The 21,288-nt window shown below is 45.3% G+C and overlaps 1 protein-coding gene across 3 annotated transcripts in view; it reads left to right on the top strand.

The window, feature by feature from the left end:
- The window catches only part of GRAP2 (GRB2 related adaptor protein 2), a 60,645-nt gene that overhangs the window by 33,009 nt on the left and 6,348 nt on the right, over positions 1-21,288 (top strand). For 2 of the 3 annotated variants that reach the window (XM_037847236.1, XM_037847235.1), the window contains 3 exons: positions 8,689-8,780; positions 16,095-16,186; positions 19,257-19,376. In XM_037847236.1, the coding sequence (XP_037703164.1) occupies positions 8,703-8,780; positions 16,095-16,186; positions 19,257-19,376 (290 nt within the window). In that variant the 5' untranslated portion in view covers positions 8,689-8,702. Of the gene's footprint in view, positions 1-8,688; positions 8,781-16,094; positions 16,187-19,256; positions 19,377-21,288 lie in introns of those variants that run through there. The other variant, XM_037847238.1, reaches the window with a different exon arrangement.

Genomic DNA, 21,288 nt, shown 5'->3' with positions numbered 1-21,288 from the left:
AAAGAAGGGCAGGTTTTAGGATAATGAGTGTAATGGCTCCACATGAAGTTAGAGATGATTTAATTATTGAGCATGTGCAGATTGATTGCATGCCTAATCACAGAGCATAAGTAAGAAAATGGCGGCTATAACACGTTAATGGGCATGAGTTTTAGTATTATAATGAGGTTTAGATCTCTTATAGGTTAAGGCTTAAGCTACTGCACATGTAGGTGGGCCGATTTTGGTTAGATCTGGCTTCATCTAGTAAGATAGCTTAGGAATTGGGGTGGGTTAATTCTGGGCTGACTCAATTTCCTTCATTAAACACAAGTGATCACAAGACTTCAAAGTTGTAAAACAGGATAAGGGGTACAAGGGGGGCCAATTATGAGTTATCACAAGGCTTTTACAATCATCAAGATACAATCATTTTCAAAGATCAGGGTATCTGGATTACAGTTCAGTGAATTTCAGAGGATTCAGGCATTTATTTTAGGCTATTCTACAATATACTAGAAAGTAAACAAGGCATCTATATAATGATTCAGTAATCATAATTATTTGTCAACTCTTAACTTCTAGGTTACAGGTATATACCACACAGAATTCAAAACAAGGACCCAAACAAATACATGGACACGTATATTCATAGCAGCATTATTCACGATAGCCAAAAGGTGGAAACAATTCAAATGTCCATCAGCTGATGAATGGAGAAGAAAATTGTGGCATATCCATACAATGGAATGTTATTCAGCCTTTTTCCATAAAAAAGGAAAGAAGTACTGATACTCGTTACAACAAATACATGCTACAACTTGGATGAACCTTAAAAACATTCTGCTGAATGAAAGAAGCCAGACAAACACAAAAGATCCCATATTGTATGATTCCATTTATATGAAATATCCTGAATAGGTAAATCCATAGAGACAGAAAGTAGATTGGTGCCTGCCAGGGGCTGGGGTAGAAGGGAAAAGGGAATAAGTGCTTAATGGATACTAGGTTTTCTTTTGGGGTAATGAAAAGATTACTTGATACTAGGTAGAGGTGGCGGTTGCTCAACATTGTGAATGTACTAAATGCCACTGAATTGGTTATTTTTAAATGGTAACTTTTATGTGATATGAATTTCATCTCAATTTTAAAAAAAGAGTAAGGTAAATAATCCAGAGAAGGAAGAGCAAATGGCTCTTTGTCTTGAGCATCAACAAATGTACAAAGTGAGTTGGGGGAGGGACCTGCAGGGGACCTCGTCTACTTCCCTCTCCTCTCACCACCACCACTTGGGGGGTGGCAAGTAAAACAAAAACAAATCAAAACAAAAAAATCCTTAAGCAGAAAAAGAGGAACTAATTAAAAAGAGAAAAGCATCTTTGAAACTAATGAAATCTCTATAATCCACGGTGAATGAAAGGGACCTGCAGAACAGCAGTTTTATTAAATAAGGATATAGGGGACTTAGAGTGACTCTCTTGTTGTATCAAGTTTGCTTCGGTAAGCCTTTGAAAAACATTATATTTATTTGACTTCCAAACCTGAAAGCCAAGTATCTTCTAACTGGGGAAATGGTTCCACTTGGAAAATAGGAAATAATCACAAGGCAAGGTCAAAGGGTCCAGGTGGGGCTAGGTACCCCAGGTGGGACTGAAACCCCAAGGGGTTGGGAGAGGGTCTGCAGGAGGTGCACTGGCAGAGAGGGGCCAGTCTCCCTGTGAGCAATTATGGGCTGAGCTTGAGGCCCATCCCAGACTGGGAGGCGAGAGCTCACGTCCCAGCCCACGCACGGCTCAGAATCTCACTCAAGTCACCTGTCCATTAGTCACCTGTCATCAGAGACAGCTCTGTTGGCCACTGTCAGCAGACAAAGCAGTGAGAGGACAAACTGTTTTGTAGGGGACTAAGAAGATACCTGCACACAGTTCAGGAATGCATGGGAGATGGGGAGCACCCCGATGACTCCTGCTCATAAACCACTTCCTTGCCAACTCCAAGACTGGCATCGGCCAACGAGCCACCGATGAATTACTGTTCTTGGACAAGCTGCAGAGGGCCCTCTCCAGTTCCATGTGTTCACCCCTTCAGTGATGCCAGGGGATTTATGCTTTCCTGAGGCTTAGGAAGGGGAAAGAATGAGTCACCCAGGGACAAGAGAAAAATAAGAATGTCCTGTATCTGCAAAGTCACATAAAATGGAGGCTTTTAGAGGGTAATAAAATCTCAGCCAACTAGTCAGAAATGATTTGGTGGGGTATATTTTGCTTGTTTTGCTAACTTAAGCTGCAGTAAAATCAGTAATGTTTATATCCCTTAGAGAGTGCACCTATGGAAACAGGCCAGGTCCTCTTGAAAAGGCTGTTTATTCTCTTGGGATCCTGAATGTGTAAAGGAACAGTCTGCATCTCTGACATGGGGAGTCCAGATAAGCATAGAGACTGTTGGCTGTAAATCTTTTCAAGCAGAGGCCCCTGATAGCCACATCCCAAGTACACGGCTATCTGCAGGCTCATCTGGTGCAGGCTGGGTGGGGGGAGCCGGAGGCCCTACCTGAGTTGGTTGTAGCTGCTACGATTCCAACTGCCACTGCACCCTCTGCAGCTGGTCACAGATCCAAGTCTCCAGAGAAAGCAGAAGGTGGATCTTAATAGAGGAGGATTTGAGGACCTCTGATGTCAAGGCCCCAGAGGATGAGTTAGAAGTAATTCAAGAGCAAGCACAGTAAAGAAATAGTTAAGTCTTCTTATATATCCAGTAAGAAGATTAACATTGCCAACATGGCCAGCTGATTAAGAGGTATCCTGTAAGCAGGGATTCTGCTGGTTGAGAATAGAGCAAAAAGAATTGCAGTTTGAGAGCCCAAAATGGGAAAAGGCCAGTCTTTTTTCTCTTGCCTTTGCTCAGCCTTTTATTTATTTATTTATTTATTTTTTTTACTCTAGATTGGTTCTGGTCTCTAGAGGAATATTTAAGCAGCTGCCAACAGGTGACCTGAAAGGTAGCTGTTGATCGTATGCTTAGAAATTTTCAAGCCATCTGTAACCTTCCTCAGTGGCTGTTCTGTGTTCAATGCCCAGTAACAGGAAGTAGAATCTGCAGAGGTTAAGGCAGACAGGCCCCAAACAGAGCTGTAAGGTTCAGAGAAAAAGAAAAACTCACAGTAGAGATTTTCAACCCAGAATCATTAACCTGGAAATAAAAGCAGGAGAGAGGGGCTGGTCACCTTGAGATGAGTGAATTTAAGCATCAGAAAATGAGTTGAAGATGACTTCCAATTCTTTTCCATTTAAACAATTCTGTATTTTATGACTTTTAGACTCTTTGAAATGTTGCCATTTATATATACCTTAAAATTCACAAAAGACAATGAGGACAGTCACCAAACCTGTCTAGATAAAGGTTATAGGGACTCGAGAGGCAAAGAAAAGTTACCAGATGAAATTGACGATTTGGGGTGCACCATTGCCCTCTATTGGATTAAATAAATCAGACGTCTTAGTTTGGGTTTGTGTTTCATTATCTTTGACTGATTTTGCCAAGAAGTCAGGTCACCTTTGAGTGGGAAATTAATTGAACCTTGTAAATGGTTCCTTCTGCTGCCACCCTTTCCCTGAGGAAATCAATTATAGTAGTAACTGTGATGGCAGGTCATTTATCATGTTTTCATTCATTCAACAAACCCTTACTGCATGCCTACTAAGCACTGGCTAGGTATTGTAGGGAATCTAAGAATACATAATAACAACAACCACCACCCTTCATTGGACACCTACTATGTGCCAGGTTCTTTATGCACACTAATATACAACCCACCTCATGGAGCCAGTGGAAAAGGAAACTACACACTCAGGAAGTAAGTGGCACATCTTGGATTTGAATCCAGGTCTGTCTACACCTAAGCCCATGCTCTGTCCACTAAGCTACAACCCTTCCCCTCAAGAAGTTTACAAACTGTTAGGGGAGACAGGGTATAGATATAGTTGTCTACACCAATGGTCAGCAAACTACAGCCAGTGGGCCAAATCCAGCTCACCGCCTGTTTTTGCATGTACTGTGAGCTAAGGTAGCTTTTACATTTTTAAACGGTTGAAAAAAAATCAAAAGGAGCGTATTTTGTGGCATGAAAATTATATAAATTCAAATTTCAATGTCCATAAATAAAGTTTTATGGGCACTCGCCACACCCACTTGTTCCCTGCTGTCTAAGGCTTCCTTCCCCACTATGACGGCATGGCTGATGGGTTGCCACAGAGACCCTGGGGACCCCAAAGCCAAAATATTCACTCTCTGGTCCTTTACAGCAAAGGTTAAACGACCCTTCGTCTATACACCCCAAAGTGGAATGTGATATCTCAATAGGAGAGGTTTTGCAAGTGTCTTGGGAGTTAAAAAGAGGAGAGACTAATATTTATTTAGCCCAGTATATGTGATGCTGGAGGGGATGTACAGGTGTGTTCTAGGACTCAATACATGAAACCCAGTCTTTTAAAATGAAAAATTAAGAGGTAGTTATTTGCATAACAAATTTTTCTTTTCATTTTATAAAGGGATTCACCACAGGGTTCCTTTATAGAGTCAGCCTCAACAATGCATGCTAATATGATTCCATTAACAAATACTCTATTCAAAATAACTTTTCAAGAACATACCTATTGTGTACAGTGAGGCTTAGCTATAATCATTTTTTTCCTCTGGCAGTGTAAGGTTTCCTACTTCTGAAAAGGAATTGAGCTGGCCTTGTCAGTTCAGTTGGGGGAGGAAGCTTGCTGCTTTCTTGTCGTCTCCAAGATAAGCTTTACCTGACAAATGCAAAGGCTGTGGATTCTAAGTCTGCCTTGTGTGAAGTTACATAGCTGGTGTAATTGTACATTTTTAGCTAAGCTCCTCTCGGTAGCTGCAGCAAAAGTCCTAAAATGTAAATTCTTCATTATTCTAACACTTCATTTCATGCACAAGATAAATTAATAAAAATTACATTTGCTGCTGATCTCCTTAAAATATGCGACAAGCACTACTTATAAAGAGCAATGTTTCTGTCTTCTCTTTTTTTAAAAGACGTTATCTTACCTGAATTACAACATAAACTGGAGCAAATCATAAATATTCAAATTGGAGCTCTCGCCGACAAAATAGGAAATGGTATCACTGATTCAATTTAGGACACATCTCCCTGTTTTGCTGGGTCCAGAGCTTGAAACTTCTCATAGCCTTGAGATATTATGCAATTGCTCGTTTTAAGAGATACATAAAACAGAAACCTCGGCTATTCATAGCCAACTTAAAGAAGCTGAAATTGTTCAAGATCTTTTTTGCCAAAAACCATTTGGACGGTAAATACATGTTTCTGGACAAATCCACTTAGTCTGGTTTTCAGATGGAAGTGTTTTTAAAGAGCTGTCTCATGGCTTTTGTTTTCTTCTTCTGTGGTGACTATGTTTTGGAAGTTGTTAAGCATTCCCTGTATATAGTCTGAATATTTTTCAGGTTCTTTGGCGGTGAAAGACGCTGAAATGGAAATGCAAGGGCAGAGGAAATCACGCCTGGGACAGACCCGTGTGGTGCTGCCCTGTGGTGAAGCAGGTCTGTGGATCCAGGCCGCTAACGGAGATTATGTGCAATTCTTTAAGAGGGTAGTGAGAGAGACGTGGAGGGCTGCTGAGAAGCAGGGTTGCCATTAGGGGCCAGACCACAGCATGGTTCTGAGGTGGGCTTCCTGGACAAATGGCACTGTCACCTGCAGGAGGGAGGCTGACGGAGGGGACCCGATGCTGCCGATTCTCAGTATGTATGGCTTGCAGCGAAGCAGCCATTTCTAAAGCTGGAGACTGACAGGGAAAGGACATTTGTTCCATCTGTTAGGTTCTCTGAAGAGTGGTCTCTCCCTTCATCTCCCCCTGAGGTCAGAAGCAGTGAAATTGCAAACAGCAGCAAGAAAGCTCAATTGCATTCTTGATGCTGTACTTTTTTTCTCTCTCTTTCCTTCGCTCCCTCTCCCCTCCTCCCTCTCTCTTCTCTTTTCTCTTTTCTCTCTTGGGATTGTTGCTACCTGGTTTTTATCTCCATCATTTATTTTTTCATTTTCCAAACATAGTCTGTGGGGATGGCAGATACAGGTTATATAAATACGTAGCTAATGAATAAACGTGCTAGTTTGTCGTCCCCCCACCCCCGGTCGTAATTTAAAACTTTTAAAAATGAAAACTAATGGATACTAATGGAATGGGATATAAATTTCCGTGCATTTTAATGATCACCCAGAGGACCGACCCCTGGTGTGGCACATTTACACACCCTCTGCCATCAGGGGCTCTTCACAGTTTGTGAAGCCGGATGCTTTGAACGAAAGCAGAGCGGACCCCGCCCCACCCTGAGCACTGCTGCCTGCCAAACAGCATCTGAACAGATTCCGCTTCACAATTGGAAATGGAATGAAACAAAAATTTTTAAAATGATTTTATGAAGAGTGGGCATGTTTAATTTGATTTTTTTCAGCCAGAATTGATATTATAAGCTGGGGAGCTCTGTGAAATGCCTGTGTCTGGGCTTTGCCACACTGCCTGCCTCCTGGGGGGAAAGCAGAGAAAAGAGCCGCTCTTGGGAAGCAAGTTTATTTCTGCCTCAGCCGTCTCATGGAAGTGACTGACAGCCAGCCTGGGCCGGGCACCCAGGCCTGATCTGAGTTACATGCAATGTCGGCAAGATCTTCCTGTGCTCAAGGTCACATCTAGAGCATGCTTAGATATTTTTTTCATCCCTAATTTATGTGACTTTCTAATAGGTTTAGCATTTGCCCTCCTCTTGTCTCCATCCTGCTTATTAAGGTAAATTTGCATGGAAATGGGATCTTGATTTTCAGGGCTGTTTCACCTGACACTTGATCTCTTGAGAAGACCACGTCCACTGCTGATACCTTGACAGTGACCCACAGAAGCCCGTTCCCTGAAAACTGGAGGCCAGGCCTTAATTAGGATGGGCTTTGCATGTTAAAATACTGAGGTGAATCAAACCAGAAAAGGCATTTAGCATTAACTAAAGAGGGCGGGATACTCCTTCAGGCTGAGTGGGTCATTCTCAGTCACAAAAATTTTAATTAGCCTTAGATAGATCTTGAAGAAAGCGTATATAAAAGTGTTATTTTTATTGTTTGGAAATAAATCTTGGCTCAGAGACATGGCTATGACATTTTACTTTGGCTCCTGAGATTTTTTTTTGCTTTGCTTAATATCTATCTTTGGAATTGTTAATATGCATATCTACAAATTACCTTTGGAACAGCAAGAAAATATTGAAAAACACAGAGACGAGGCCCACTGCTGAAGTTGGCTTGACTCCTCCGATCTCCATGGGCTGCACCCGCTCCACCTTCCTTCTCTACTCAGATCTGGTCTACTGGGGCTGAAACTCCCACCCAGAGGACAATTGTGGTCTTAGTTTACTGGTCACTGAAAGTCAATTAGGCTTGAAGGTTACTTGTTAACTAACCGAAATAAAGAGTTTGAGACCTAGACACATTTCAAAAAACACACAAATGCCAAACAAAAGCTTTCAAGACTGTGTGTGTCCTGACTGTAGGCTGTCTTAGCAGAGAATCAAAGGATTTGATGATTATGGAGAATAAGCATCAAATTTCAATGAGAAAAAAATTGCAGGGGATGTGAGAAATCAAAATGAAACTTTCTTTGCTTTTGGCCAAACTACCTTTGCTAGGGAAAAAGTCATTCTGTAAAATTATTTTTGAATACAAATAATACTTAACTTTGTATGGTGTAATGCTTTGCATTCATTATTTAGCTTAATCTCACAGTATCATGGGTTGAATATTACGATCCCCATTTTACAGATGAGGAAAAAGACTCCAAGGGCTTTAATTTCTTGCCCGAGATCATACGGCTCTTCAGCGCCAAAACCAGGACTCAACCTACCTTTCCTTCTCTTATATTCCTGCATCTCCTAAAAAAAACAACTACATTTCACACTAATCGCAGTGTGTAAGCTGCCTTGCTTATCTTTACTCGGGTCCCATGCATTAGTAGAGGAGCCAGTATTTTAACTCAATTCAGAAATATTAAAATCAGGATTTCCAAAATGTACTTGGCTTACCCTAAAATAATAAAATTAGGAATCCAACCACTCAAGACTCCCTGCTTGAAGACCAGAATGCTTTCTACACTTAAACCATGCAGAAGGACGTCAAGCTCCCCACTGGCCAGTGCTGTCTAGCTCTCTTAAACGATTCAGATATAAAAGAGAAAATGGCATCTGTCTAATTTACGCTGCCTGGTTAAATATAGCTGCCAAGGGACGGCCTCGGGACAGTGTTTACAGAACAGACTTCCCAGCCCCTTGAGCCTCAAGTTAAAGGAATAGCCAGCCTTCCGTTCCTAGCCTCCGGAAACGGGATGCCCCAGAAATGGTGACCAGCCACGGTAGGCAAAGGGAAATGAAAGGAGAGGGGAAGAGCTGTCAGTGGCCTTTGTTTCCTCCTTCTGGCCTCTTGGGATTCAGAGGATGATCAGGGGAACCAGATCCGAAAGGCTCAGGCCACGCCTTCCACCAACAGAAGCCCTTGCTGTGCACTGCCTCTCCTGCCCCAGCCTGGAGACATCCGACCACCCCCCTAGGACCTGCCAAGACTGCTGCACATCACCAACTTCTCTGTGGCCCCTCTCCTGGCAGAAAGGCACAATGACCCCATTGTTTCTCTTCCAGCTTCAAGTTACGAGATGGAAGCCATTGCCAAGTTTGACTTCACCGCCTCGGGTGAGGACGAGCTGAGCTTCCACTCTGGAGATGTCCTGAAGGTAGGTGACGTGGGTCCCAGAGGAGCCACGGGGAGTTTAGGTTACTCGAGTCTGACAATCCATGCCTTTGTCTCTCAAGAGCTACACACAGTTCTCTTTTTAAAAAAAGAGGTGCAGTGGAGGGTCATGTAGTCAACAGGGTTCCTTCTGAGCACCCATGTGCCAGACACCAGGCTGGGCGGTGGAATTACAAGGCTGGCGAGACTCCTCCCTTGTCCTGAGGTGCTCATGGTCTGGAGGAAGAGCGGCCAACGGGCTGTTACAGATGCTCTTACCCGAGTGCTCGGGGAGCACCGGTGAGGGAACAAGTGATCCCACCTTTCAAGGTTGTAGGAATGTATATCAGTATCAAGTGTCAGGGAGTGCAAGGAAGGTGAGTTGGGCTTTTTCAGATGAATTCACCAGACCAGCCAGGTGGGAGGTTGTCCAGGCAGAAGCACCAGCTAAATCTTAGAGATGGGACAGTCTGGGCCAAATTCAGGGAGTATCATGAGGTTCAGGGTCGCTGGAAGTTATAAGAAGAGGCTGCAGGTGGGGGTGGCCTGGAAAATGTGACTGGAAGAGGTGTGGCTTGACAAAGGCCATGCATGCTCAGCCACTCAGACCCTCTTAAAACTTGTCTTCAGCCAGCCCTTGAGTTGTAGTGGCCACTTGCTGAGCTGAAGAGGACTTGGACTTCTCCCCCCTTCCACGCACTGCACTTGTTTCTCAGATATGTTCTCAGACTCTGCGTCTTACTTAGCCCCTGTTTTCTGCAAAAGAGCACAAGCCCTTTAAGAAGCCATTTGGGAGTAGGTGACACCAGTGATCCCTGCCTGGCCTCAGAGCACCCTTGGGTATCGTGACCCCTGCATTGAGTCTTGGTTTTATCGTATGATCTCAGTCAAGTAATTGGAGTCTCAGTTTCCTCTTCTGTAAAGTGGGGATCATTCTGCTCAGACGGCCCTTCTCAGACTGCCTGAGAATTATGCTTTGTAATTATCAGTATATGATGGGGTGACTCAGAAAGTGTCCGTGAAACGCAAACCATGCAGAATTGCTTGTTTTGGAAGTTGAACACCCCCGGTTTTTAGCCTTCCCATTGCTCTCAGCTTGCACAATCTGGTAATGGGGTTGTAAAGAGTAGGCCTGCAGTGTTGAAGCTTCGCAAGGTCAAAATATTGGTTGAGCAGCCGACCCAGGGGAAGGTGGCTTTCACTTCTTTGGATCTTTGAGATCACAGAGGGACTCCCCATGTGCTGGGCAATCACTCCATTGTCTTTGGGGTTCTGAAACCATGAAACCTGCCACTCTAGAGCATCCTTATTCAAAAGAGGATAGGAGCCAGTCCCCACCCCTCATCTCCCATTGGAAACAGAACCTGATGTCTTGCTTAACTTTTCTGTATTCCCCAGAAAAAGAAAAGGGGAAGGAAAAAAAAAAAACTTTCCTCAACTCTGCTTCCTCCTCCATCTTCTTTCCTTGCCTTTGCTGCCAATACCAGAAGGAATTATCTACAGTGGAGCCCCCACTCCCTCATTTTCCATTCATTCCACAACTCTCTGGAATCTGCCTTTTACCCCCAATGCTCTTTTAAAGCCCACCAATGATCTCCTTAACGTGACATAGAACGACCCTACTAAAACGCCTTAGAACTAGGCCCTGTTAACGTCCTTTTCTCCCTTGCTTTGGTGACCATCCACTGTCTTGCTTCCTCTCCTACCTTCCTGAACACTCTTTTAGGGCTCATTTTTCTGTGTTCCTCTTCCTCTCTCTACCCTGAAATATAAGCTTCCCTGAAGGTTTTGCCCTTGGCTTTCCCATTGCTTTTGTCACCTTGAGCCATCTCATCCACTTCTCCGGCTTCCACTCTCATCTCTGTGCTGAAGACCCTCAGGTCCACAGCTCTTGCTCTAGCCCCGACCTCTCTCTTGAAGTCCAGACCCACTTGTCCACCTATCTGTGGGTGTCACCATGTGGCTATCTGCTCCTAACTTGGAGTGTCCAGAATCACAATCAAAGCCCCACACCCACCTCACCCCACTTCTACCCAAACTGCTCCCCTCTCCATGTTCTAAGTAATACCATAGGTCAGTCACTGAACCAGGAGCCTCAGTTGTCATCAATCCCTAAATTCCTGGTGATCCAGGACCTGGCTGAATGGTTGCAGGCATTATTTCCATGTCTCAGCAAACCTATGAGGTAAAGGCTACTTTTCACTCCATTTTACGCAGGTGAAAACTGATGATACAGGGTGAGATCACTCGTCCAAGGTCACACAGCTAGAATGTGACTGAGCCAGGACCTGGAGGGAACTCTGTCTGACTCCAAAGCCTTTCTCCTAACTCTGCTCCGAATAGTCTTTTTTCACTTTCTCTCTCAAGTAATCTTGTTCACTAGAAGGGAGTGTGGTGCAGTCAAAAGGACTGTGGACTTCGGGGCCAGCCAGATCTCACTGCTAATTTCTGTTTACTAGCTCGGTGGCCTCGGGCAAGGCATTTGCTCTCCCTGGGCTTCAGTGTCTTCATCTAGAAATGGAGATAGTATCACTCTTGCAGGGTTGTGGAAAGGATTAGAGCTAACAGTCTGGGCCCAAAATGGATGCTCAATAAACAGTCACCATATTATCAAGACTACTCATTCCTGCTCCCTCTGACTCTGCCACCACTGCTGTCTGTCTCTTCCCCCTTCAATCATTCTACCTATTAGTCCCAGAGGGATCTTTCTGGAAGACAGAGCTGATCATATCACTTTCTTGCTCAAAAGCATTCAGTGGTGCCCCATTACCAGTTGATTGAAATCGAAACCATTTGGCCCCAACCTACCACTCAAACTCATGCACACATGCAGACACACACACATGCACACACACACGTGCGCACACACACACACGTACACACACATGCATGCACACACATCTTTGTGTACCTCATGCCTCCAGGTCACACTGCAATTCACACACCCTCCTTTCTCAGCTCTTCCCTATAAGCGTATTTCAACACCTCTGCCATGAAACACTCACTGATCCCCTCCCTCCCTATAGCCCCAGCAAAATTAATCGCTCCCTCTTCAGCTCTTCCACGGCGTTTCACACACACTTCATTTGAGGCACTTATGGTCTTGCCTCATGTGACGGTTATTTACGGGCATGCTGTCCTCAGTGCTCCCAGGCACCCTGTATATCCCTCTCTCCTTGCTGCCCTTACCCTGCAGGATCCTAACTACCTGTTTGCGTGTTGGCTACTCCACCAGCCCGAGCACTGTAAGGTCAGGGGCTGTGTCTGCTTCAGTGTCTAGGGAGGCACAAAGTTGTCCCTTCCTAAACGCTGCTGAATGAATGAATGGCTGACTCCTCTCCTGGCCCGGGAGCTCCCCGAGAGCAGAGCTATGCCGGGTCATCGCTGTATCTTCCCAGTGTCTAACACAGCTCATGGCCCCACATAGGTACTCAGCACCTATTTCTTGAATTGTTAAATTGCATTTCTGCAGGCTTATTTGAAATTTCATGAGAAAGCCAAACTCCTCCTTCTGTTCACATTCTGTCCATTGCAGCTGTGCCGGTAAAGAGAAAAATGGAGAGGGGCTTGTTGGTTGATCCTCATGGGAAGTCTGCACCGTGGTGGTTACTGTCCCTGCCTGTGGCTTCCTATGGACTGACTGCAGCATCTTTCCCTCCCCTCCAAAGCTGCGTAGCAGGCCACAGGGTCCTCGCAGTTGTTTCCAAAGCCAACTCTTGACTGCCCCCACAATTCACTTCTGGGATGCTCGTCTCTTGTTTGATCTCCGGTGCCAAAGACTAAACAGTTTTTCGTTAGAATGTGCAAACAAAATGTCTGAATAGCTCACCAATCACCCACCCTCTCCGGACTGTGTGCTCCCGGGACAAGAGCCCCAGCTTAATCTTCTCTGTGTTCCTAGCACCTTACAAAGTACAAGCTCACTAGATACTGCAAGGATTAGAAAACAAGATAGTGGACAGGGTAGAGAACTCCTGCTGAATACTTAGATCCCACTTCTCTTGTGAGAAGTCAGGAATAGGGTTTTTCATGTTTATGTAGCAAATCTCTGTGCCTGCTCCAAGCCTAAGACTCATTACCTATTTGAATTTGCCAGTCATTTTTGAAAAAAAAAAAAAAAAAAAATCTCTTGACCCAGCCCATTTCTACCTGCTTCTGTAATGCTGCTAGCCTGACCCATTTCTTCTTACTCAACCAGTGACCTAAGAGCACTAAGAGTTAATCCTACATAATTAACTTCTTCAATACTCCAGATTTCTGCTGTGCCTCTAAGAACTATAATTCCATCCAATTTTGAAATTCTTCCAACTGTACACTTTGCCCTTCTCTTCCCATGTCTAACTTAATTCTCAGGCCACATAACCCAGATAATTACTCTCTTAGACAACATTATGAGAATTACGGTATAGCAAACTTAAGTGTAAAACTTCATTTGTTTAGGCTGAACCCCTTGTTGGGTTGACTTGATGAGTACAAGAGATAGGGGGAACTGAATAGATGGGGAGATGAGAACAGGAAGTCTGGGCCCGGGGCCAACAACGGCAAGAGGAAAACACCTCCCCCCAAATACTTTTCTTTGCAGAAAATTAGATCTTTTAAAAATCTTGCCTTCTATATGCCATAAAAAGCCTACAGATTCATCTCTCTGGAAACACAACCTCAGGCAGACCAAGCACCAAGTGGTGGAGAGAAATGGCCGGCATTGTGGGATAATCTTTCCGTTTCTAGAGGAGGTAAATGGGTGTGAGCCATGATTACTAAAATTACAGCTGGTTTCAGGTCAGAGAACTAAGTACAAAAGGCAGTTCTTACTGCGATGAGCCAATTTCCAAACAGCCACTTCTACCTCATACCCACTCCCCTGTGTATCTGACGTTGTGGCTCTGGCCAAACACCCCATCCCCCTGGAATGGGAGAAAGGATTTCCAAGGCCAGGCATTCAGGAGAGATGGCATGGAGTAAAATGTTCTTGTGTTCTTTATATGAACACAAGGCCCCGGGTGCTGAATTTCCTAGTTCTTCTTTTGACCTAGATTTTCTTCTCTCCCCTCTTCCCCCGAGAGTACACATACCCACACAACCTGAGTGATACCAGCAGTCACCTTTGAGGTTAGAAACTATAAAATTGTCTGTTCTCAGCAATTCTAGAACTCAAATATGGGACACACTTCTATTTCTTCAAAAACAGACACATATAATACTTGAAAGAACTTATAAACCCTTCGGCTTCTTCAGAGCTGGTGTCTTCCATCATAAGAATATCACATCTTATAGAAATATGTAATAAAAGAATATACACACTCTCTGAAGGACTTTCATGTACCAGGGCTCATTTGAGCCTCACATCAGCTCTGGGAGGTGCTAGGTGGTTATTATTATCCCCATTTTTTCAGATGGCTAATTGACTTGCCCAAGGCCACACAGCCAGTGACAGAGTCAACTAGACACCAGATCTTTTCACTCCAAACTCATTACTCTATCACCTTTCTTCTACCTTGGGAGTGATACTAGAAATAGGTCATCATTGCTTCTCAATTACTTAGCTCTCTCCAGTTCTCTTCCCATCTCTTTCTCTGGGTCAGAGAAACCAAGGGACCCATGACTTCAAGTCTACGCACACTCAGATGACTCTAGAAACCCAATCCTCAGCCTGGACCTCTCTCCCAAGTCCAGACACATATACCCAGTTGCTCACTGGGCTTTTCTTCTTAGAGGGTTCCTCAGGCAACTTGTACAATCTGGAGTCCACAGTTTTCCTTCAGACCTGCTCCTCCTCATGTATTTTTCTATTTTGATAAAAGGTATCACCACCCATTCATCCCAAGCCAGAAATCCCGTCATCCCAGAATCCTCCTTAGCTTCTGTGAACACTCACCAAATCCTGCCCATTTTGCCTCCTAAATTCCTCTAAAATTTGTCCTCACATCTTAGCCCCATCCCCCAGCACCTCTTGCCTGGACGACTGTGTCTTCCCCCTGTTTCTCCCCAACTTTGCTCCACCAAGCCACCTTCACACTCTGATATGGAGCCCTTTCTTAAATCTAATCCTTACTCTGTTCTTTTCCTGATTAAAATCCTTTAATGGCTCCCCATAACTTCCAAGATGAAAGCCAACTTTTCAGCCTGGGCCACAAGGCCCTGTGCCTCTAGCTTCCCCTTTTTCCACTCCTGAATTCACAGTTTAAACTGCAGCTTTAGTTCCCAGAATGTGCCGCACTTCCTCACATCCTGGATGGTGCTTCTGCTGTCTAACATCACCTGGGCAGCTCCTTTCATTACCTGGGCAACTCGACCCAGATGGCCTCTCCTCCAGGGGAGCTTCCCCAGCCACCTCCTGCTTCCCCCTTTATCACAGTACCTCTATCAGTTTAGGCATTTTCAGCTGCAAGAAGCAGAAGCTGAAAATGGCTTAAACGATAAGGGTGATTTCTTCTTTCTCATATAGAGTGGTACGTTGGAGGGCTCCTGAGGTGGTTAGCTCAGGGGCTCAATGAAATCATCAAGGTTCTTTCCACTTTTTGCTCTGCCACCCTCATCTAACTTTGTTCTTCAAGTCTATGGCACATATTTTAGAAACATTCATGGGGGAGTTAGTAGCAAACATTTGGCTTTTAAGGGTGAATCTCATTTTCTGAAATAACCAGAAGCCAAGAGAACTGAGTCTGGTGAGTAATGAGTAATCAAGGTAGATAATAATATCTGGGATCCTGGTCAAGCTGGGACCTTGTTTTGCTCATAATCTGGCTCTAAAACTTAGTTTAGAAAAGGCACCCCAAAGTATCTTGAGTTATGTCCAAACTCTGTTTAACATGGAGAGTGTGAACACAAGGAGTAATTATTTTCAAAGCTGGTCCCTACAGGGATGTTTAAGTTTTAATCTGCTTATTTAAAAATAAAAATAAATTAAATTTTGAAAAAGTTTCCTGGTTACCTGGCAGAGAAGATAGGACCATGGAAAAAGCACCCTTGTCCTCCCTCCATTTGCCCAGTTGCTGAGATCCAGGACAAATGATTTTCCAAGAAAGAAGGAGAAAGAGGTTGAGGAAATCTGGGAGTCCGGGAGGCCAAGCCACAATGGGGTGACATGAGTGGGTGGCACAAGTGGACAGAAATAGTTTGGGGCCAAGAGAAGCCCAACTCCAAAGGAAAACCCACTACTTCCCCACTGGGCCTGGGATAAATCCTTGAGCAGTCTTTTAGTTCCTTTAGCTTATTTTCCTCTTAACTCCGAAAGGGTGTTCTTTGCCTTGAAGCTCCTTTCTCTTACCTTGCTGTGTCCTCCCTGCAGTGTCTTTGTCCTTCATTCTCTTCCACATAGATCTTAAGTAACCAAGAGGAGTGGTTCAAGGCGGAGCTTGGGAGCCAAGAAGGATACGTGCCCAAGAATTTTATAGATATCCAGTTTCCTGAGTAAGTATTTCCAGCCTGCTGAGATGGGCCTACCCACACACACTCCTCTTACTTCTTTGGTAGTTGCTAAAATTATCTGTGCATACCCAAGATGCTGTAAAAAATGGCTGCCTCTGGTTAGGGAACCACACAACTGAAGGCCCAGGGTGGGAGGAAGATTTATTATATTTCACTGCATCCTTGTTCTCTTTTGAACTTTATACTCTGTGCATGAATTTCCTATTTTAAAGTTTGTATAAAATAAGGCTATAAACTGAAATCATCTATAATGATTGCAATCACAGCACAAAGTTTCCAAGAATTCCAACAAGGGCACTACTGACCACCCCACTTGAAGAGCTGCTACTTCGAGGCATTTCTCTGTTACCTCCCGGCTCTACTTTCCGTCCTAACCAGGCGTGCGGACACTCTCACCTCCTCTGAACTAACTATGCTCACACCAGTGAGAGAAGTCAGTGTGGGGAGAAGGGGGAACTCCCTTCATAAAGAGGAAGTGAAAAATTGAGATTGGGTCTTTTTTGTCTCAAGAGTTGACCACAAGAGTTAGAAAGAAATCTGATCTTGTCGCAAAGCCCACGTCTAGTCCAAAGAGCAAAGTTTTGTTAGAAAACCACAGTGGTATTGGTGACTCTGATAGGTGCAGCCACACCCTTCTTGGTAAACTGTTCTCCATCTGTAGAATGACTGTGGATCTCCCATGGGCCGGTGATGCCACCTGGAGACCCTGTCTGTCTCCTCTCCTACTCTCATACCTTCTCCTTGCTCCTCAGACCTCCAGATCATCCCCTCCCACTTCCAGGGTCGCTGGGAACAATACAAGCCACCTGAAGAGAACCCCCCTCAGACCCTCTACCACCTCCATCCCCCTCCTGCAACGGGGCTCAGGCACTGTGCCTGTCCTGCAACTGTTGGGAACGAGCTGGCTGTGCTTCCAGCAGAAATTCTCCCCTCTCTCGCCAACGTCGACTTTCTTTCCCTCTCAGCAGGATCATTCCCAATAGCAAACAAATCTGCTGCAAATTCTCCCATCTTATTAAAAAAAAAAAAAAAAAAAAAAATCCCCTCGATGTGATACCCCTTCCAGCCACCACTCCATTTCTTCAAAAAAATTGTTTGTACTTGCTGTTTCTGACTCCTCTCATTCTCTCTTGAGCCCCTACAACGCCACCGAATTCCTTATTGTCAAGGTCCTGGTGATCAACGGGTCCCAGCGGTCAGTTCTCGGTCATCTTCTCAGCATGTTTTGACCAGAGGCATCTCTTCCTCCCACTGAAACACTTTCTTCACTTGGCTTCTGGGACACCCTCTCTCCTAGTTCCCCTCCCACCTCCCTGGCTGTTCCCCCTCAGTGTCCATTGCTGGCTCCTCCTCATCCCCTCCAGTCACCCTTCTCAGTGAGTTCATCCCCAGGACCACATTTTAAATTATTCCTCCACTTCCCATTCCTGCCCCTGCTCTTTGTTTTCATTTTCTCCATAGCACTTGTTGTCATCTGACATACTATATATTTTAATTATTTTGTTATTTATTGTCCACCCTCTTACCCCTACCCCCCACTAGAATGTCCGTTCACTGCGGGCAGGGGTTCTTGTCTGTTCGGCTCTGTGGTAACCCCAGTGCCCAGCAGGGGGCCAGCACATAGTAGATGTTTCGTAAATAGCTGTTACATGAATCGCTTTTGAATGATACATAATATCGAAACCCTGGCCACTCATATCTAATGTGTAATGTGTGGAAATTTCTGCAAGCCTTAAAAGAAGTCACCTATCAAGTTCCGGTTGGAGGACAAATGTGTATTTTCTGAACAGTCCTCCTAGCTGCCTGCTGCACCCCCCAAAACGTTCCCTTTGAGATATGGTTGCTGAAGAGCAGGTCCTATCCCATTCCCATCCCTTACATTTCCTACATGAGGCAACGATGGGGTGGCTACTGTGGTTGGCACTGCGGGCTTGTATGGCAAACACTCTGGCAGGAGCTCCGGGGAGATGACCCCGGAAACCCCCTGTTTCCAACCCCTCAGAACACAACCAACTTCCTCCACAGTCCTAGATCTGGAATGAGGACCTCCCTCTCATCACCCCGGTGTCGGGTTCAGGTCCCTAAACTGTAGATAGCCCCAGGGACTGCCTACAGAAGGATCCAAACTCTGTCCTCTTGAGCATCCACCTGAAAGGGGCCGCCCAGGGGCAGCCGTTCCAGCGGCCACCTTGAAGCTGTGTGACATGTGCCGCCTCCAGCAGCTGAGTGACTGCAAATGCTCATTTTGCTTTTCTAGGTTGAGAGAGGTTTCTGGCCTCCTGGCCACTGTTGGCCTTGCCCCCGTGTAAGTGTGTCACCTTTTCCATGAACGCCGTGAGCGTGCAGCAGCACTCCTAAGGCTGCCCCCGGCCACTCTCATCAAAGAACTCTTTCTCCTCAATTTCTCCTTTTCCACAGTGAGATTATTTTCCAGCCTGAATTTTTTTGAAGGGCTGAGGGGCTGGCTGTGTAGACGCTGCTCTCTCGCTGCTGCCAGCTGAGCTCATTTCCATGTATGTGCAGGACTCTGGGTGTTTGCGGTCTCTGCTGGGTACACTGAGCAACCCCCCCCCCCCAGGTAGAGCAGGCCCCAGGGCTCTCTCTCTTCTTTAATTCCCCAGGGGGGGCTCTCCAGGCTGGCGGAGACCTCAGACTGGGAGGGAGCACCCAAGGCCCTGCCCGATTTGGTGGTCCCTGTGGGTGTCTCCCAGAGCATCCCTCCCACAGCTGCCGGCAGGCGGCTGCTTCCCGCCTTGAGTCACTCCCACATGGTCCCAGTTTGGTGCAGTGCCACATTTCCATGATCCGAGTTTTCCAAGCTGGGGAGAGACTTCTGGAGGGAAGGAACAAGGAGGGCAAATCAAGGAGATCGCTCGCTTGCCTTTCCTGAAGATTTATGTACTTTCAAAAGCGCCTGGCCCCTCGTTCGCCTCTCTTCTGTCCTCTGAGCAGAGGCCCCAGACTCTCTCCCTTTGGGTCCTCTCGCCTCCACTTCCCCCTCCTGTCACTCACAGAGCTCACCACCGTCCTCTTGTTTCATCCCACCCGACAGATGGTTTCACGAAGGCCTCTCGCGGCACCAGGCTGAGAACTTGCTCATGGGCAAGGAGGTTGGCTTTTTCATCATCCGGGCCAGCCAGAGCTCCCCAGGGGACTTCTCCATCTCTGTCAGGTACTGGCCATTCCCAACACCACGTGAACCTTCTCGCCTGAAACTTGCCCAGACTACTGAAGCCCTGTGGTGGTCTCTCAAACATGAACAAGTGATCGGAAGCACAGATGGCGGGGGGTGGGGGGTGGGGTGGGGTGCATGTATGTATGTGTGTGTATGTGTGTGTGTGAGGTGGCCTTATCCCCTGGGGTGCTATGCATTTCCTCCCTGTAACACTTGTTCATAATTCCTCAGTACACTGGTGTGTGTATTAACAGTTATTTGTACACTCATCTGCCTCCCCCTCTGGCCCGGGGGCTTCTGGAAGGACAAGATTTTTATCTTCTTCACCTTTACACCATTAACAGTGCCCTGCATACGGCAGAAGTCCAATGAATATTCATGGAAGAGAGAACTCCCAAATGTCCACAAGCCTCTTGGGATTTAAATCTTAATTTTTTTTTTTACTCCTGATATATGTCTGAAGCAGGGCCAGAGAAAACCAGAAATCCCGAGTTGTTGCTGTAGGGTGCATGTGCAGTTGTAGGTAGCTGTATAAAAATAAGGGCTGAAGAGGGACCTCAACCCAGGACCATGCAGCAAAACTGAGAACAGGGCAGTAGAGTCAAGGAGGGCAGGGGATGAGGGGGCTGTAACAGCAAAATCTCGCTAACACGCAGCCCCCAGGAGGAAATGACTCAGCCCAGCCATAAGCATGACTCAGCCCCAAACTCAGAAGCCCCAAGTCTGAACACACTCTGCATGTGGTCAGCATGTCGGAGATTGCAAGTCACCTGTTGGCCTTGGTGACCGCATTTGAAATTGCAGGAAATAATGCTGACGGCAGGACAGAAGGCATGACAACCTGTACAGTAAAACCTTACTGTCAAGTTGACAGGAAACGCTGGTCAAGCCTATCAGATATTTTGAAAGGCATGCAGCTGTATTGCTTTAGGTACATAAATCCAGTCCTGGGTACTCAGGTAATAAATGGTGGCCACTTTACTCTTTAGAAAGAATGGATATTTTAAAGAACAGGCAAGAATGACTTACAAATAGTGGGTTAGCCATCGGTAGCACATGTGCTTCTAAAGAGATTGAAAGGTGTTTGGTTTCTTTAGCATTGCTCTTGCAATCTTGTTAAACTCTTGATTTTCCTTAATTAAAGCTACTGTTTTCACAGCTTGGGCAATGGTAGGCTTTAGCTCAGGTCAGTGTTGGTGTATCATAAATTCTAAACTGGTTAGTCTCAGTTCATGAGATTTTACTCTATTAATACACCTTACAAGTCAAACTTATTTCTTAAGTGTCCACATTATAGACAGGACCAAGTAAATTGTTAGATTGGAGGGAATCTCTTGGAGACTCTGGTTTGCCTGAAGGTGACTCTGACTTTTTCGGCTAGGAATTCTGGTTTATATTTCCTTTTTTAAAGTGAATTCTACAAAACGGTTAGCCTTACTTCTGGCAGTCTTCCCCTGATACGAAGGCAGTTCAGCTTCTTGTTATAGTGATTATTACCGTAATCATTATTACATCTTCTGCAGAAATGTGGTATAATGTATTCCAAAGCAAAGCGTTTTTATTTATTTATACATCTGCTTTCTGCCACAAGCACAGATAATTAAGAGCTAATTGCAGTTCTACCACTTAGTGTTTGTTAAGTACCTGGAACAATAGACTTGAGAGTCTGGAGCCCTGAGTTACAGGCTTTTCTCTGCCCCTCTCGAGACTATGGTCAGGACCATTCTCTCTCCATAGACCCTGATGACCAACTGCAACCCTGACATCCGTCCTCACAGTTTACGAAAGTGAAATGGTTAATGTTGCACACTCTGAGTTCTTTGACTACAAGACGGTAGATGCATAATTATAATATCATAAGAATATTTTCCTCCTCCTCACCCAGATGTGAGGAGTTATGACTGTGAGT

The sequence above is a fragment of the Choloepus didactylus genome, chromosome 8 (assembly GCF_015220235.1).
Source record: "Choloepus didactylus isolate mChoDid1 chromosome 8, mChoDid1.pri, whole genome shotgun sequence".
In the NCBI taxonomy this organism is placed as follows: Eukaryota; Metazoa; Chordata; class Mammalia; order Pilosa; family Megalonychidae; genus Choloepus; species Choloepus didactylus.
Note: the sequence above shows the minus strand (reverse complement) of the source record. Positions and strands in the feature narration are given on the sequence as shown.